Below are 19,031 nucleotides of genomic sequence, written 5' to 3'. Positions count from 1 at the left end.
AGAAATTGCATTCAAAAGACCCTCAGACGGGTACATGCCGTCTGGGGCATCTTCAGACAATTGCCTATCAAAAACTCATTTCATAGACCCTCATACGGCAAAGAGCCGCCTGGGGTATCTTTAAACAAGATTCTTCAAATCCAGACCCACAGACGGTTTTGGACCGTCTGGGGTGTCTTCAGATAATCTATGCTTCAAGACTTGGATCCTTCGCACCCTTAGCCGGGCTTATACCGCTTGGGGGGTGTTTGAGCAATGGTCTTCATAGCTTGCTCATGACCTGCTCTTCGAACACCCTCAGCCGGCTCTCATGTCGTTTGGGGGGTCTTTAAGCAACCCTCAACAATTAACGCTTGAGGCATCCTTGGTTTTTGATAACCATTCAATGGACCCTCAGACGGAGATGTCCCGTCTGGGGCATTTCTGAATGGTCTTCATTGATCCCGCATGGGGTATCTTTGAATAAAACTTTGTGATACCGTTTGTGGTATCTTTGAACAAGCTTCCTTGATACCGCCTGGGGTATCTTTGGGCAAGCTATTATGATACCGCTTGGGGTATCTTTGGCTGAGATGTTTCCACAATGCCTGACTGTCTTTGTGCTTCAGGCTTTTAAGACTCAAACGGGCTTCTCCGCCTGCAGCATCTTCAAGCCACATCTTTGGAAACTCAGCAATCAAGTCTTCTTCAACCGTCTTCATAAATTCAAGGTATCGCCCTTGCCCCTTTTGTAACCTCTTGAGTTTACTGGTTGTATAGGTTAGAGCAATGGACTCTCCCAATACACACACGACACGGCCTAGGGCAGTTGTCAACCGGTCACTGGATACGGCTAAATCTAGGACTGGGGATGCCGTCTGGGGGTGCACGGAACACCCTTACTTTTCTACGAATCCGACCGTCTCTGTTCATGTGCAGGACAGAATGGCTCGGACAAGGAAAACGGTTGTGGACCCCGAGTACAAATCAGATGATTCAGCCGGTACACCGGTTGAAGACGTCCCCTTTGATCAACCAAGCGTTCCAAGTACGCTTGTGATGAGATTTCAGAAGAATCCAGGAGCTCAAGCGGCGAAGAAACCGATCAGGAAGCCGGATCTTCAGAGTCTACCATGACACCGGATGCCCCACAAAAAAATGAGGAGGCATACAACTGGCCTTCAGTAAACAATCCAATGGAGGCGCACATGAGCGCTCGGGATGTTGTGACATTAAACGCAACACTCCCAGCATTTTGAAAAAGCGTCTAGTAGGGGACGGCTGGGAGTTGGGTGTCCCACCTATGAGCTCATCAGTCGTCTGGGAGGATGACTTGAATCATTCCGACAATTATTTCGGCTGCTATGAGGCGGCATTCAAAGCTGGCCTCCGGTTCCCCCTTCACAGATGCATAAAAGCCATTTTGAGAGGCTATGACTTGAGGGTCTGGCAGCTTACACCCAACTCTTGGGTGAACATCATTGGCTATATTGCCGCCTGCGAGATGCAGGACGTGACGCCTAGCTGGAAGGCGTTCGCGCATATGCACTACTTGAGTTGTGCCTCTGGCGGCTGGAATGCCTGTTACACTCTCACCACGCATCCGGAATATATGATGACCTTGGAGAAGCCCTCCAAGTGGACGAGCTGGAAGAGCAAGTTTTATTATGTCTCTTCTCCTTCAACGGCTGCTAATCACCGGATGCGCCGTTACAATAAGAACCCGACTCTTCTAGGAAAGAAGTGCGCCCTACCAAGGGTTCCGGCTGAGGCTTGGGATGCCATAATGGAGCCGGGGCTATTTAAGAAAACCACCGAGCCTTTGGATGATGGGACACAAATCATTGTCCCTCTATTCTGGGTCCCTCATCCGGACTGGTTAAAAAACGAGGCGTTCCTCTCCGCCTACGGTCTCAGCACTTTTTGGGACAAAGATCTACCGCTTAACCAGCAATTTATGTCGTTTGTATGATGTTTAAATGATGCTAACATTTTCTTGCTATTTTTGCAGAGAAAGGGCTAGAAAAGACTCCTCCTGAAATGATGCCGGCTAAGCCCGCTGCTGAGATCAGGAAAGAGCAGCTTAAACAAAAACGGGCCCAACTTGCAACCCGGGCCAGTGGGGTAAGCACCAGCTGTCCGGATGACGTCTGTATATCTTGCAAATAATCTTTGATACTGACTTGTTGATTGTCTTTTACACACGAGAAGCCAGAACATTCCCCGCTCCATTCGCCAAATGGTGAGGAGGCCGGGTGAGGAGCTTCCCCAACCGTCTTCATAGAGGCGCAGGGTCTTAGGCGGCCCTGCACCACCATCAGCCGGCAGAACACCGGCTCCTGAGAGGCCCACAATCGCAGGAAAAAGTCTGCAAAGTCTAAGCCTAAGCACTGAGCCGACTGAGACCGAATCTAGGGAGCCTGCTCCTTCTAGCTAGGTGCCAGCTATTGCTTCCGGCTCCAATGCGGCTGGGGGTGGTGGCACCCCTCAGCCTGATGACCAAGGTATGGACTCCGCTTTTGACCCCCCCTGGCCGCTTGGGCCAGTTCGAGTCAAGTCTCATACTTCTCAGTCGGGGGACTCGGTCAGGAACCGACTGAATGAAGGAGTCGTTTATTCCCAACACTTAACCGATATATCTCATGATGCAGATACCACTTCTCGCTGGCCAGACATGCAAAACTATGCCAGGAGAATGATAAGGACCCTAACTAGGTCCGAGAGGGATGCTGTGACGGGCGTCAACCAGGTCAACCTTGACCGGATTACCTCACTGCTGGCTGAGGTAAGTTACCGGATGTAGTAGTTTTGCGCAATCTACTTATTTACCGGATGGGGTACTTTTGTGCAAGACTTACTAGCTGATGCTTTTTAGTTCAATTTTGCTAACTCCATTATCGGTTGATCTTGCAGGCGATGCTGAGGGTGGATGGGTTGAGAGCCCCCTTGCGGAAGAAGCAAGAGGAGGTAAGGGATGCCCAGAAATGGGCAGCCGAATTAATTGATGTCTGTCAATACAACTCCCTAATGCTTGAAATCCACACTAAGGCCCGGGAGATGAAACAGGAGGAACTCATCCTGCAGCTGATGGCTGCTGCCGATACTGCCAACAAGAAAGTTGTCGACCGACAGCTCTAGATCGACCAGCTCAAAACTGACATCCAAGCTCTGAAGGATGCGGAGAAGGAGAAAGCTGGTTTGAAGGACGAGGTCGCCCGGTTGGAGGGAGAGCTGGACAAAGCCAAAGATGATTTGGTTAAGTCCAAAAAGGAGGCTCTGGACCAGCTGGCGGCTGAGCAGACCCGGCTGGTCAATGAGAACGAGCGTGACTGCGAAGCACGCATGAAGATGGCGTGGTCCATGATCCACCTAGAGACCGACTACGCCTTTTTCGACTTGAGGTACAAATACGCAACAGAAGTATTTGATGCTCAAGTTCTCGGGCTTAAGCAACCGGCGCCATTCGAGGAGTGGGCCGACGTTGGGGAGGAGCAGACAGATGGAGAGGTGCCGGGTGAGGAAACTCAACCCCAGCAGACCTAAGACGCCCCTAATGCCGGTCAGGACCAGCAGCAACAGTAGGATATATTTTTCTTTCCTCTCTTTTTTTACCGGCCTGCGAGCCGTGAATTTCTGTATCACTTTCCCGGACGGGGCTCCGGTTAACATTTAGATTTAATATTTTAATATATGTATATACCGACTGTGTCGGTTTGCTTCACATATTTTCAATTCTCTTCATTTTTTGCACTTTGCTTTGCATCAAATCATGTGATATGCCGGATGTGTGAGCCCTACTTGCCCCTAGATGGTTGTTTTCTTATAGTTACCAACTCTAAGCAGGCAGCCATCCATAAGCATCCGGACGGAATATTAGGCGGTCTTTGACCGTTGTACAACAGGATTGGTTAGTTGAATTTGCCGACTGCGCCGGCGCAATTCAATGCTTATGGTGGCATGCAGGCAGAACTGAGCCGGACGTATTCGCTTTGAATGGTATCTGGATACATACAAATATGTGGATAACCGCCTGTATTGCTTTTAAGCAATAACCAAGCACAAATATAGCTGTGACGCTTTTGACAATGGTCGGCTGTATTACCTAGGGGCAATAGCCGGTTGCAGTATATGACAGTATACCGGCTTTATTGCCTTGGGGCAATAGCCAGTTTCAATTTTAAGATGTAGTGAAATTCGGGATAGAAGCCGGCTGCTTAGCAAGATTTAAGTCACCGTCTGTATTGCCTTGGGGCAGTAGCCGAATTTATCTTGCTTGCGATAGGTCATTCAAACGCACATGGGTTATCTTCAACCTAGACGGTTAAAGCCGTTTGAGAATATGACGCGTAGAACAATGTACCACCCGAAAGATGTTCTCTTCAGCGAATTCACCCGAATGGGCGTCGCCGGATGCCTGTTTAAAGTTAAAGCAGGCGGTTTAAAATATGTTTGGCTTTATGACTTTAAACGGCTAAGTTAGGTACTTAGCATTTTAACGTTTGAGCAAATGCATGCCCGGTTGTGCGCACAGGGGACTTAAGAGGTGCCCGGTTGTGCATTGCACATGAGACTTTAAAAGGTGTCCGGTTGTGCCTTGTACATGGGACTTTAAAAGGTGCCCGGTTGTGCATTGCACATGGGACTTTATAAAAAAAATTGAAATAAAGTATCCTTTTGTTCATTTACTCTATTTACAAAAAATAATTACAATTTCCCTAAAATTAGTACTTTTTCAAGTTGTCTACATTCCAGGTTCTGGCTAACTGCCTGTCGTCTGGTGTTTCCAGGCGGTAGGTGCCGCCTCTAACTTCTTCAAAAATCCGGTAGGGGCCTTCCCAATTTGGGGTTAGCTTTCCTTGCTCATTTGCCCTACCGGTTGACTCCATTTTTCGTAGCACAAAGTCCCCCACTTTGAGGGGCCGCTTGCGTACTCTTCTGTTATAAGCCCTCGTCATTCTCAGACGGTATTTCTCATGACGCAAGGCTGCGTTGCCCCTGCGCTCTGGGAGAGAATCCAATGCAAGACGCATGGCCTCCCAATTAGCCTCTTCGTCATAGAGCATGACTCGAAGTGTTGGCTCATAAAGCTCAACTGGCAAGACGACTTCAGTGCCATATGTCATGAGAAACGGGGTTTCACCGGTTGCCCCCTTTTCAATTGTTCTGATGGCCCAAAGGACGTGAGGTAACTCATCCGCCCAAAGTCCACCGGCTCTTTCAATCTTCTTTTTTATGCCGTCTGAGATGAGCTTGTTGAAGGCTTCGACTTGGCCGTTTGCTTGGGGCCGGCCAACAGATGCAAAACAATGTGAGATCCCCTGATCTCCCAACCAATTCTTGAGGGTAGGCATTTCAAATTGAGGATCGTTGTCAAACACCATAGACATAGGAACCCCAAACCAGGTGATGATGTTCCTCCAAATGAAGGAGATGACATCCTTTGTTTTGATGCCTTTGACCGCCTCTGCCTCGACCCATTTTATGAAGTAGTCTACAACCACCAGAATGTATCTTCTGCCGCCTGTGGCAGGCGTATAAGGACCCAGGATGTCCATGCCCCATTTTGCAAATGGAACCGGGCTGTAGATAGCCGTAAGATCGGTTGCCGGACGGTGTATGAGCCGGCCAAATCTCTGGCACTTGTCACATTTCTTCACCAATTCCATGGCGTCTGCCTCAAGGGTGGGCCAAAAGTAACCTTGCCACCTATATGTGAAGCACAAAGGCCCGCATGCAGATCCTCTAGCACCTTTTTTCCCCTGTCCGGGGTAACACACTTCGATAACGGCTGGAGGTAACCCTTTCTGAAGAGTTTTCCCTTGTACAATTCAAAGCTCAAAGCTCGTTTTTTAAGCGCTGCCGCTTTTGAAGAGGCATCCGGCAAAGTGTCGTCTACCAAATAATCCCGGATGGGGTCCATCCAGGTAGAGCTTCAGTCAAGAATTCCAATGGGGTCATGCTCAATACTTCTTTTTTCCATGACCTCCCAGAAGACTGACCTAGGCGTATCACAGGTGGCGGATGAGGCCAATTTGGACAGAGCATCCGCCTGGTTATTTTCTGACCGGGGCACTTGACTTAGATGGAATTCGTCAAGTGTCGCTGCCTCATCTTTAACTGCCTGAAGGTATTTGATCATTGTCGGATGGGTGGCCTCATAGTCACCATTGAATTGGCTAACAATCAATTGAGAGTCAGAACAGGCGTCAACTTTTCTTGCCCCTGCCGCCTTACACATGCGTATTCCGGCTAGCAGGGCTTCATACTCAGCTTCATTGTTTGAAGCTTGAAACTTGAACCGTAGTGCATATTCATAAGTATCTCCTTCCGGAGATTTGCAAATTACGCCTGCACCACAACCGTTCGAGGTAGAGCTTCCGTCTACGAACAACTTCCAAACCTGATCGGTATTCTCCGGCTGTGCTGGCCTAGTCATTTCAACAATGAAGTCGGCAAACGCCTGACCTTTCACTGCTCGCCTAGGTTCAAAAGTTATTTCCAGGCTTTGCATTTCAACAGCCCACTTGATCATTCTGCCGGATGACTCTATGGTAGTCATTGGACGCTTGAGTGGCTGATCAGTATAGACAGTCACCGGGTAAGCCAATAAGTAGGGCTTCAACCGCTTGACAGCTTTGTAAAGAGTCAGCACAAATTTTTCGATCATTGGGTACCGGAGCTCAGCATTCCTGAGTATATGGCTGATGAAATACACCGGGAGTTGCTTGCCGTCTCTCTCGGGCAAGGAGGACGGCACTAAGGGAGTGATTTGAGACAGCTAGGTACATGTAGAGAACCTCCTTAGGCAGGGGGCTCACTAGCCTTGGCAAAGAATGCAAGTGTTGCTTTAACCTCTGAAATGTCGCCTCAGCTTGTTTCCCCCATTCAAATCTAGACCTCTTCCTGATTGCTTGGAAGAAGTAAAGGCACTTGTCACTTGACCGGGTGAGGAATCTTCCTAATGCCGCCAGGCATCCTGTTAGCTTCTGGGCCTCCTTGACAGTGCGAGGTGACTGCATGTCAATCACCGCCTGTACCTTTTCCGAATTGGCCTCTATACCCGAATCAGAAATCCGAGAAGCTTCCCAGACTCAACACCAAAGACACACTTCTTAGGATTAAGCATGACCTTATGCCACCTGAGGGTGGTGAAGGTTTCTCAGAGGTCGGCTTTGTGACCCGCCTGCAGCTTGGATTTGACTATCATGTCATCAATGTACGCCTCTACATTCCTTCCGATTTGATTGATGAAAACCGTGTTTATCATTCGTTGGAAGGTAGCAGGTGCATTTTTCAACCCAAACGGCATCACCGTGTAGCAGTACAACCCCTGATCAGTGACGAAGGCCGTCTTTTCCTGATCCTTCTTCCATAGGGGAATCTAGTGGAAGCCTGAGTAGGCGTCCATAAAACTCATCAAGGCATGGCCGGCTGTAGAGTCGACCAGGCTGTCGATCTTTGGAAGGGGATAACTATCCTTCGGACATGCCTTGTTCAGATCTGTGTAATCTACACACATCCGCCAAGTACCATTTGGTTTCTTGACAAGGACAACATTTGCTACCCAATCCGGGTAGTAGCATTGCCGAATGTACCCGCCATCCAGAAGCTTTTTGACCTCGGCGGCTGCTGCCAGAGACCTTTCCTCACCATGACCCCTCTTATTTTTCCTAAACCAGCTTTATTTTGGGATCAACAGCTAACTTGTGGACAACTAGATCCGGGCTGACGCCTAGCATCTCTTCCACTTCAAAGGCAAAGATGTCTTTGATGTCAGGGCGGCTGTCGTCCAGGACGACATCAATGCTCTCACCAGCCGGCTGGGGTCGGGAGTCATCCGGCCTTTCCCCGGCTAGTGATTGCTATTTTGTTTTTCTGGCGGGGGCCAACTGGTCCGCCTTTCGCTTTTTACCGGCTTCCTTAGGGACAGGCACTTCTTCGAGGTCAGCAGGTTCCTCGTTATGACCGGCTGCGGTAACAGTCGGCCTGACGTCTGAGAGTTAACACTCCCTAGCTGTCTTCTGATCCCTGCTTAGGACACCAACTGATCCATCATCCCTCTGAAACTTGATCATCATAAGAGATGGGATGATGACAGCCTTGGACTCGTTGAGGGTGGGGCGGCCCAGAATAAGGTTGTAGGCGGTCAATTCCTCGACCACCAAGAACTTGACGACCATGTGTCGCCCCTCCCCTTTGCCTCCTAGCCGGATGGGTAGGTCAATCCTTCCCACCGGATGCACTACCCCTCCCCCAAAGCCAACTAGGGGGTGGGGAGCCTTGTGCATGCTGCTAGGCTTGTACTTGAGTTTTGTCAAGCACTGGTAACTGATTAGGTCATACGAGCTCTCAGTATCGATTAAGATCCGGCCAACTCGTTGATTGGCAACTTTGCATTCGATGACCAGGGGGTCATCGTGAGGCCGCCTGACCATGCCCCTATCCTTCTCAGAGATGAAGACCTCAAGGAAGGTGTCTTTCAACGCCTTGCCCTCATCTTCTAGGTTGGATAATTTCCGGATGTTATCCTTGGCACCCCGGATAGTAGGACCTCCGCTTGCGAAGCCGCCTGCAATGGTGAAGATATGATCTTCATCCGTTTCAGAGCTAGCAGCCGGTTTCTTAGACGACTGTCCCCCACTTGAATTGGGATTGCCCTTGGACTTCACCAGATAGGACTCTAGGACCCCTTCATCAGCCAGACGATCCAATAGCCGCCTGAGGCTATAGCAACCATTGGTGTCATGGCCGACGTCCTCATGGAACTGGCAATACTTGCTTTTGTCTCTGTTCTTGACAGAGCTTTTCATTGCAGCCGGTTTTTCGATTGTCACCCGGTCCTTTATCTCCATGAGGATGGAGGAGCAGTCTTTGTTGAACTCGTACTTGGGGACGTACGGTTCCAACTTCCTTTGCTTCTTCTGGGACGGCTGACCTGGGCGGTCAGCTGCCCAGACTTCTTTTCTTTTATTCTCTTCTTTTTTGGCCGGCTGGTTAGGCCGGCTGTCCCTCTTGTCGGACCGCTTGGGTTCCGACGGATGCTTGGTAGAGCAGAGCTCAGTTGCCTGTATATAGGCCTCCGCCTCCATCAGCGCCTCTTGGAAGGTGGCTACCCTCTTGCGGACCAGGTCAAATTTGAAAGCTGACTCATCCTTCAGACCCTTGAAGAAGTCTGTGTATGCAACTTCGTCAGACAGCCCCTGAATCTGAATTCTCATCAGATTGAACCGCCTGACATAGGACCGAAGTCCCTCCTTGTCACCCTGCTGGATAGCCCCTAGGTTGAGACTTGTCTTTTTAGCAGGGATATTCATGGAAAAGTTGGACGCAAACAGGTATGCAAGTCTCCTAAAGTTATTGATGCACCCAGCCGGCAAGTTGCCGAACCATCGCTTGGTTATGCCCTTCAATGTAGCTGGGAAGCATCTACACCAGGCGGCGTCATCCAACCCTTGTACATACATGAGGTTGGTGTATGCCATTAGGTGGTCTTCCGGGTTGGTGGTACCGTCGTAGGCACCAACCAACACATTTTTAACCTTGGTCGGCTAAGCCGCCTCGGTTATCTCCCGGGAGAAAGCTGAAGGTTGTTCCCCAAGGTTTAGCAATCGGAGCTGCCAGTCCATGGGCTGGACCTGGTAGGCCGCCTGACCCCAAAAGGTGCCGACTGCATGAATGGAGATCCATACGGGACGTATGGCTGTTGGGGCACATACGGGGCCTGCTGTTAGATTACATGAGGGCCAATACGTGCAGACATGCTGCGTGACTGACTCCCCTACTGCGTCTCTGAATGCTTCATTGAAGCATTTCGGAAGCTGTCTGAGTAGGTCGATGTTGAGGCCGACTGAGACATGCTCTGACTTCTCTTCTCCCGGATGAATAACCGGGCGTCAGAGAAAGTCTTCTTTGACCCATCCGGCTGTGTATGCCGGATGGCCTTACGTTGCCCCGATTTGGGGAAACGAAGTTTCGAAAGGTCGATCAGGAGCCCATCCGTTCCCTTGGGTTTGGGATGCAGAGTAGGCACCCGGTCTTTGATTTACTTCTTCCCGGAGAGAGAAGGTTTCTTTGCCAACTGACTTCTTGATTATATCCTTGATTTCCCCCTTAAAACTAGTCATGAGGTTCATGAGTTCGTCTCTGGTGACGGGGGCAACACCCTCCGCCGCCTGGGGTTGTCCCACAGGCTTGCCGCTTAGGTTGCTGGGACCAACTTTGTCGTGACCCCGTTCCCTTGTTTCCTTGGAACGGGTGCGCCTAGAACGGAATGACCCGTCTGGGGCCATGTAGGTTTCGACGTCGTAGTTGTCCCCACTGCCACTCTCATGGTCCGTATGGACCTTAGGGTCAGCCGGAGGCTGGCTGCCCTCTGCATTCGGCACAACATCAGATGCCATCTCAGTAGTACTCTCCCCACAGACGGCGCCAAATGTTTCGGGTGTTTTTAGTCCCTCAGGAGAGTTACAATACAGAGTATGCGCGCCTGACTTCTGTACCTGCAAAACCACGAAACTCCGGTTGGGTGGAGTTCCGCCTCCGACGATCAAGTTAGTATGATTTACGGATGGGTAAATGTGCGGAAGGTAAATAGGTATTTCTCACTGATAGAGAGATTCCGCAATTAATATTGCTCGGGTTTTGTGTATGTATTTATAAATGCCCAATAAGAGGAGGATTCCTCTATTTATAGTGGGGGAGACATGCTCCCTGATTAGGATTTTGATGCCACGTGTCAGCATCCGATTGGATCCCGTTGGGCCTCTGGTGGGCTGCCATGTGTCATGATACTACTGGACCACGCGGCATAGGGGTATTTTTACCCTAAACAGTGGGGTTAGTTTAGGGTTTTTGTGTTTTTTTAAAATTTTTTATTTACTTATTATTTTCTTCCAATAATTTGATGACACGTAAGCATTATGGATCCCACAAACGGATTTCATCCATGAATCAGTTAAGTGGTGGTAAAAACCAATTTTTTAAAATTTTTGTGGTATTAAAATAAATGTTTTTTTTTATTTTTTTTTATTGTAGTGTTAAAATCCATTTTAGACTTTTTTGTAGTGTTAAAATTCAAAATTTCCTTATTAAAATGTATTTTTCCTTCGATTTCAAGGTTGTATCTTTTGACATTCTTATCCTCTTTTATGAGTTATTCAATTTTCAACACTTTTTCTCTCTATTTCTTGAATTATTCCTAACTACTTTTTCTTTCTCTCCATCTCTCTCTAACCCCACATCCACATATATACTTTTAATCATTAGTTTTAAGGAATCAACAGTTTTTTTTTTTTTTTCATTTCCGTATAAAAAAAAAAACATTGTATCGTGAGACTAAGGGAGTACTATTCAACTCATACTATCAACGCGACTATTATTCGTGTTCAAATGCCTATTACTCTCAATTGAACAAAGTCATAGCATTGAATGTTCGTCCAAGTCATGATCTAAAATTCACACCAAAAAAATCACATAAACACGGCATTTTGAAATAGTTGGGTAGTTCATACTACCTTCATTAATTAGTCACTCCTACACCCATCAAATCAATCATCGATCTAACTCATCAATATCAAGAGAAAGCTAACCTTCATTTTTATTTTCTTCAATTTTAAATTCCATAAATATCCACCAAATTATTCAAACAACAACATTAATATTTTAACCCCATTATTATTTATAAATAATTATTAAGATTCTTGTTTTAAAATATTAAAATCATGATTATTGAATTCTTAAAATTCCAGTCAAATTGAAGCACCCCATTAATTCTTTCTTGTAAAATTCTTGGTCTTCTAGAAACTGCTTGGAATTTCAACTTCTCTCTCTAAAAATCTTGACTAACAGCTCCAAATACTTTTCAATGGATGTTTGAAACAAAGGGAGGTTGGCTGTTGTCGCCACCCATTACGACTCTTTCTCTCTCTACATTATTACTTTCTCTCTCTAAAAATGCCATTGACCTCTGAATTTTCTCATTCATGGCGGATTTTGCTTCATAACAAGGGTATTATTATTCAGCTCCACAATGGGTTTTCTTTAATTTTCTCTCTCCTACTTTCTCTCTCTTCACAAGTAAGTTCTTTCTCACACAACCCATTGTAAACTAGAATCTGTAATTTGAGCTGAATTTCTGCTTTTTTCTTGTAATTTATTTGTGTAATTTATTAGGATTTTGTACTAGTTTTGAAGTATAATTATTGGGTTTTTCCTGAATTTGAGTATAATTTTGTACTGTTTGTATTATTGTACTAAAGTTGATCGAAGGTGTAACTTGTGTAAGGGTGTTGATTTGCCCTAATTTCTTAATTTAGAGGGTTAATTGTTAAATTAATAGCATTATTGTGAAGAATTAGCATCTGGGTAAAGGGTAATTTGTGAATTTGAGTGTAGTTGACTATTTAAGGCGTGAAAGGGGGGTTATGGTGTTTAGATCATGAACTCGAATCGACGTTTTTAATTTTATTGCCTTAAATTCGGAGTTCCGGTGATCTTGTGGCGGTTCCTGCTGCCGTGTTTGTTGATCTGTTGACGATTGATCTAGGGAGTTCTTAGTCTGTTCTTGGGATGGATTATAATAGACCAGTTCAGAATTCGTCAAAGAGTGACTCGGTTTTGTTTTCATTGTCTAAGGGGAGTAGTTTGAGATCCCCTTCACTAAGGAAATCCAGCCAACAAGCTGAAAATATTGTAAATAGTGATCCGTTTTTGATTTCTTCGTCTCGAAGGAGTGTTTCATCATATCAGTCTGTTTCTCGCGGAGCTCCTGATTCTGTTTACGAGACAGACTCGAATTCTGCTGTTGAACATTCAGCAAGGAATGATGGTCTTATGCATTCCTCATCTCGGGGAAGCGTTCAGTCGTACAACTGGAGGTCTGCTGAAAATTCTGTGAGGGAGGTGAATTATGCTGATTCGGACCCAAGGCCAGTAAGATATGGATCAAGGACAGCTGATTCCGAAGGCATGGGTCTGTCTCAGAGGGAGATAAATGAGGAGGATGCAAGATTTATCTATATTAATGATCCAGAAAGGACAAATGAGAAGTTTGAATTTGCTGGAAATACTATTCGCACTTCGAAGTATTCAGTCATCACCTTCTTGCCACGGAATCTCTTTGAGCAATTTCATCGGGTAGCTTATATTTATTTCCTTATTATAGCTGTTCTCAACCAGTTACCCCAACTTGCAGTCTTTGGTCGGGGTGCGTCTGTATTGCCTTTAGCTTTTGTATTGATAGTTTCAGCTATTAAGGATGCATTTGAGGATTTTAGGAGGCACCGATCTGACAGAGTTGAGAACAATCGACTTGCATCAATATTGGTCAATGGTAAGTTTGAGCATAAAAAGTGGAAGCATATTCAAGTCGGTGAAGTGATAAAGATTTCTTCAAATGAAACTCTTCCATGTGATATAGTGCTGCTGTCAACCAGTGATCCAACAGGTGTGGCTTATGTGCAGACCATAAATCTGGATGGGGAGTCAAATTTAAAAACACGATATGCAAAACAGGAAACCCATTCGAAGAACCCAGAAAAGGAGAAGGTTGGTGGGTTAATCAAGTGCGACAAACCGAATAGGAATGTATATGGATTTCAGGGAATTATGGAGGTAGATGGGAAGAAAATGTCACTAGGGCCTTCTAATATCATTTTAAGAGGTTGTGAACTCAAGAACACTGATTGGGCTATTGGAGTTGTGGTATATGCTGGGCGTGAAACTAAAGCTATGCTTAATAATGCTGGAGCCCCATCTAAGAGAAGCCGCCTTGAAACACAAATGAATCAAGAGATCATTTTGCTTTCTCTTTTTCTTATTGCTCTATGTACCATAGTATCCACTCTTTTTGGCATATGGCTGAGGCGTCACATGGATGAAGTGAATGAGACACCATATTACCGGAAAAAGGAGTACAATAGGGGTCCTCCTAAAGATTATAACTACTATGGCATAGGCCTGGAAATATTCTTCACATTTCTCATGGCAGTTATTGTCTTCCAGATCATGATTCCCATTTCACTCTATATATCCATGGAGCTTGTGCGGGTTGGTCAGGCTTACTTCATGAATCGAGATGCCTCCATGTATGATAGTGTCTCAAATAAAACATTTCAGTGCAGGGCCTTGAATATAAATGAGGACTTGGGGCAAATAAAGTATGTATTCTCTGACAAAACTGGGACACTGACTGAAAACAAGATGGAATTTAAATGTGCCAGTATATGGGGGACAGATTACAGAATTTTGACAGATGATGAACCGGCTGAACAGACTGCGTACTTTATTGAAGGTAAATCTTTAATATCAGTCTTATAGTATGGAGTATTACTTATTCAGGTGTAAAATAAACTGACTCTTTGTATATTAATCAATCTTCTTTGTTCCTTGGTAAATTTAGTGGATGGGCAGGTCCTGACTCCAAAGGTGAAGGTAAAGGTTGATCCTAATCTCCAAAGGTTGGTAAAGAGTGGAAATGACACTCGTGTAGGAAGACGTGTTTATGATTTCTTCCTTGCGCTAGCAGCCTGCAATACAATTGTACCTATTGTGACAAATTCAACTGATCCCACGGTGAAAACAATAGATTACCAGGGCGAATCTCCTGATGAGCAGGCATTGGTTTTTGCAGCTGCTGCATATGGCTTTATGCTTGTGGAAAGAACCTCTGGCCATATAGTTATTGATGTACAAGGAGAGAGACAAAGGTGATTTTTTAGACCCTTATTACTCGTCTTTTTCTGCTTTTTGGTGCTACTTTGTCATGCATTCATGTGAATAATAGCTGTCAATATTCTGCTGTACTTCAGCTTACAATGTCAGAATGCAGTAGAGTATTATATCTTCCACCTGTCAATGTTACATTATGATTCAGGCATAGGCTCTATTATTCATAAGAAGGTTGTAAACATGCCTTTCTCATCATTAATCTCATGTTACAAATTATTACCAGTGATTCTTTTGTCAAACAGGTACAAAACGACAGTGTGCTAGCAGATAATATAGACACTGTAAATCAATCCATGAATAAGCAGTGTAATTAGCATTTTACATTTTATACCGCTACAAATTTTTGCCTCTGATTTTCTTGCTTCTGAGCAGGTTTGATGTTTTGGGTCTTCATGAATTTGATAGTGATCGAAAAAGGATGTCTGTTATTCTGGGTTGTCCTGATGGCACTGTGAAATTCTTTGTGAAAGGTGCTGATACAACTATGTTTAGTGTGATTGATAAATCTTTAAATACGGATGTATTGGAAGCCACAGAAGCCCATCTTCATTCTTACTCCACAGTAGGTTTGAGAACACTTGTGGTTGGGATGAAGGAGCTTGACCATCTTGAATTTAAGCGGTGGCAGTCTTCTTATGAGGCTGCAAGCACTGCTATAATGGGAAGGGCAGCTCAACTTCGCAAGGTTGCTAGCAACATCGAAAAGGATCTGACGATATTAGGTGCCTCTGCAATTGAAGATAGACTGCAGCCAGGTGTTCCAGAAGCAATAGAATCTTTAAGAAATGCGGGGATTAAAGTTTGGGTATTGACTGGTGACAAGCAAGAAACGGCTATATCAATTGGCTATTCTTCAAAGCTACTCACAGGCAGAATGAGACAGATTATTATAAATAAAAACTCTAAGGAATCATGTAGGAGTAGTTTGCGTGAGGCTCTGGATATGTCAAATAATATGTCAACAGCATCGGGTGGTGCTGATGACAATGAAGGGATTTCCGGACCAACTCAACTTGCCTTAATCATTGACGGTAGCAGCCTTGTTTATATTCTGGACTCTGAACTTGAGGAGGAGGTAAGATATTATGATTCTAGTTTTTTTTTTTTTTTTTTTCTCCAAAACTAACCTATGAGTATTATGTATGGCTCCATTTGTCACAAAGGTGAATATATCTGACTTGTTTTGTTATGTGGTTTTCACCTGCTGCAGCTTTTCTTGTTAGCCAGTAAATGTGATGTTGTGCTGTGTTGCCGGGTGGCTCCATTGCAAAAGGCAGGAATTGTTGCCCTCATAAAGAAGAGAACTGATGACATGACCCTTGCTATTGGAGATGGTATGGAGCAAGTTATTTTATATTCTCTTGTTGTCCTTCCCCTATTATGCTATTAGTATCTACTGGAAGCATACAATCACATTTACAAGAAAAGTAATAGTACTTCATATATTTTTGCTTTCTGTTTCTTATCTTGTGTTCTTCTAAAAAACTCTTCAGGGGCCAATGATGTGTCGATGATTCAAATGGCTGATGTTGGAGTAGGAATAAGTGGACAAGAAGGTCGACAAGCTGTCATGTCTTCAGATTTTTCAATGGGACAGTTTCGTTTTTTGGTGACGCTGTTGTTGGTTCATGGACACTGGAATTATCAGAGAATGTCTTATATGATATTATACAACTTCTATAGAAATGCAATTTTTGTCCTTATTATGTTCTGGTAAGTTTTGTTGTGAAGTACTTCGCATTATTTATGTTTGAAGTCCAATAATGGTATATGAATCAATGAAGTCCAACTCATGTTCATCCCTGTACAGGTACACTATCTTTACTGGGTTTACTTTGACTACTGCAATTACAGAATGGAGCAGTGTATTGTATTCTGTTGTGTATAGTGCGGTGCCTACCGTTGTAGTTGCAATTCTCGACAAGGACTTGGGTAGAAAAACCCTTCTAAAGTTCCCTAGGCTTTATGAACTTGGACAGAAGGAAAAGTGCTACAACCCAAGGCTTTTTTGGCTGACAATGGCTGACACTTTGTGGCAAAGTGGAGCTGTCTTCTTTCTCCCTCTCTTTGCATATTGGAAGACTGACATTGATGCTTCTAGCCTCGGCGACATCTGGACAATTGCAGTTGTAATAATAGTCAACTTGCACTTGGCAATGGATGTAGTAAGGTGGAACTGGATCATGCATGCTGCGATATGGGGATCTATATTTGCAACTTTCATCTGTGTCCTTGTTATTGATGCCATTCCTGTCTTGCCTGGTTACTGGTAAATTCTCTTCCCTAATTCGTCAGAGCTATATTTGCACTGAAATACATAATATAACTTGCGTGCTTGCTGCATCACCAATTATGTAGATATTACAACAATTAGCTGGGTTTCATAGAATTTGTCTTGGAAATTACCAACTCTGTGTATCACAATAATTGTCAAGTTTCCTAATTAATGTCATGACAAGTTGACAACAATATAGTCTAAAAAATGATTGCTCAAAAAACTTCCTCTGCTGCTTTATCTTGCTAAAAAGTTAGAGACAACATTCTTTTCAAAGTAGGGCTGCAAACATCTGACTCCCTTTTTTATCTCATCTGGGTGAGAGCCTCATATGAGTCATTGGGTTAATGATTACATATATTATGATTATGGTTAACATCAATTAGACAGAACAAATTTGCAAGCCTTTCTTGTACTGTATAATCTTTTTTGCTAATAATATGTGTAATAAACTGAATTCAAGTACCTTTTTTTACAGGGCTATGTTCTATGCAATGGGCAAGTGGTCATCCTGGTTTTGTCTTCTTATTGTCCCGGTTGCTGGCATAATCCCACGTTTCGTTATTAAAGTTTTTGGCCAACGCTTTTTCCCTGGTGATATCTTGATTGCTAGAGAAGCTGAAAAGTTCGGTACGTTTTCAGATTGGGAACGTGGGATTGAAATGAATCAATGGCCTAGCAACGGACTGAGTTGATGTATCAAGACGAAAGATCCTCACCTTTAGGCTTTTGTTTTCGTTTGTAAAAAGTTTCATATACGAGTAGGGATTTTTTCTTCTTTTATTAGAAAATATCATCATTCTTTGCTATCCGAAGGATAGAGGTTAGTATGTTGCTGGGTTGGCAACGCCGCATAGAGGTTTTGTATTGTATGTTTCCTCTTTGTATTTATTCATTTTTTGTGTACGAAATATAAAATTAACATTTTTTGTAATACTAAAGATAGGAAAAGTTGAATGATATGGATTTTGCTAGAAGATTTGTTGATGTCTGGAACTGAAATATGAGAATTGGACCACCAAAGCAACAGAAAATGTTTTACCAAAAACTATCAACTTTTCACAAACATTTCATATCCTTGTTAATGAAGTAAATAGCAACAAGTACCAACGTAAGATTGTTTGCCTGTGTTGGTTGTCCACTGTTTGTTTAGATCTGGATCATTTTAAAATTTTACTTTTAATTATTATTATTATTATTATTATTATTATTATTATTATTATTACTCCCTCCGCATTCAGTTATCTGCAACAAAGGACAACTTTTTGTGACACAAAAAACTGTCCTTTGTTGCAGATAACTGAATGCGGAGGTAGTATTTTTTTTAATAGATGGAGCGATTTTCCTGAATAAGAGCAATTTTTTAGCCTCAAGTACCTTTAGTCCTTGAGGACTTTAGGAAAGGTTTTTTTTTTTTTTTTTTTTTTTTGATAATTGTCCATTTAGTTGAAGAGAAAGAGAAAAGTGGTGGACCCCCCTCCTGAATATTGTCGGTTGGAGTATCAATTTATTTACGTAGAAAAATACACCTACATCCTGCATTAATAAAGGTTTTAATGCAATTATTTAATGTTCGATTTTTAAAATTTGGACAGTATTTTTCATTGGTATGTCTTATCTACCATGCAAGTTGGAATATATATCAACAGGGACATGATACCATACCAATTGGATAGGATTTGATACCATACCACTAGGGACAGGGTAGTACAATTTTTGAACAAAATTAGAGTAAACCACTACAATAATTCTTATAAAAATCAAGACAACATAACAAGTGTTACACAATAACATAATAAGTCTTCCACAATAACATAATAAGTCTTGTATAATAATTCTAAAACAATAACATAATCAAGAGAGTATAAAAAGTCTTACACAATAATTCCGGAAGCATAAAATTTAATTAACTATTACAGTCCATTTCAAGTAGTTGAATGCCAAGGGGTGGATAATCAAAGGTTTCCAATCTCCATTCTTTCAAGATATGCGCAACTTGGCTGCATAGAATACACGGAGCACTACTAGAAATAGGCTTATTTCCGAGGGA

General features: G+C 43.9%; 1 protein-coding gene across 1 annotated transcript; it reads left to right on the top strand.

Moving 5' to 3' along the window:
• Positions 1–11,383: 11,383 nt before the first annotated feature.
• On the top strand, positions 11,384–17,941 carry LOC110724589 (phospholipid-transporting ATPase 1-like). Its single transcript, XM_021904005.1, has 7 exons — positions 11,384–14,269; positions 14,378–14,684; positions 15,079–15,781; positions 15,917–16,040; positions 16,200–16,419; positions 16,517–16,975; positions 17,460–17,941. Exons 1-7 carry the CDS (start codon positions 12,547–12,549, stop codon positions 17,674–17,676), a joined length of 3,753 nt encoding a protein of 1,250 aa, XP_021759697.1. The 5' UTR covers positions 11,384–12,546; the 3' UTR covers positions 17,677–17,941.
• The last annotated feature ends 1,090 nt before the right edge of the window (positions 17,942–19,031 follow it).

Source organism: Chenopodium quinoa, unplaced genomic scaffold, assembly GCF_001683475.1.
Source record: "Chenopodium quinoa cultivar QQ74 unplaced genomic scaffold, ASM168347v1, whole genome shotgun sequence".
Classification (NCBI taxonomy): Eukaryota; Viridiplantae; Streptophyta; class Magnoliopsida; order Caryophyllales; family Amaranthaceae; genus Chenopodium; species Chenopodium quinoa.
This window is presented reverse-complemented; position numbering and strand designations above follow the sequence as displayed.

Coding starts and splice junctions, on each gene's coding strand:
- LOC110724589 (XM_021904005.1), top strand. CDS start 12,547: ATGGATTATAATAGACCAGTTCAGAATTCGTCAAAGAGTGACTCGGTT. Junction 14,685..15,078: donor GTACAAGGAGAGAGACAAAG/GTGATTTTTTAG, acceptor GCTTCTGAGCAG/GTTTGATGTTTTGGGTCTTC. Junction 16,976..17,459: donor CCTGTCTTGCCTGGTTACTG/GTAAATTCTCTT, acceptor CTTTTTTTACAG/GGCTATGTTCTATGCAATGG.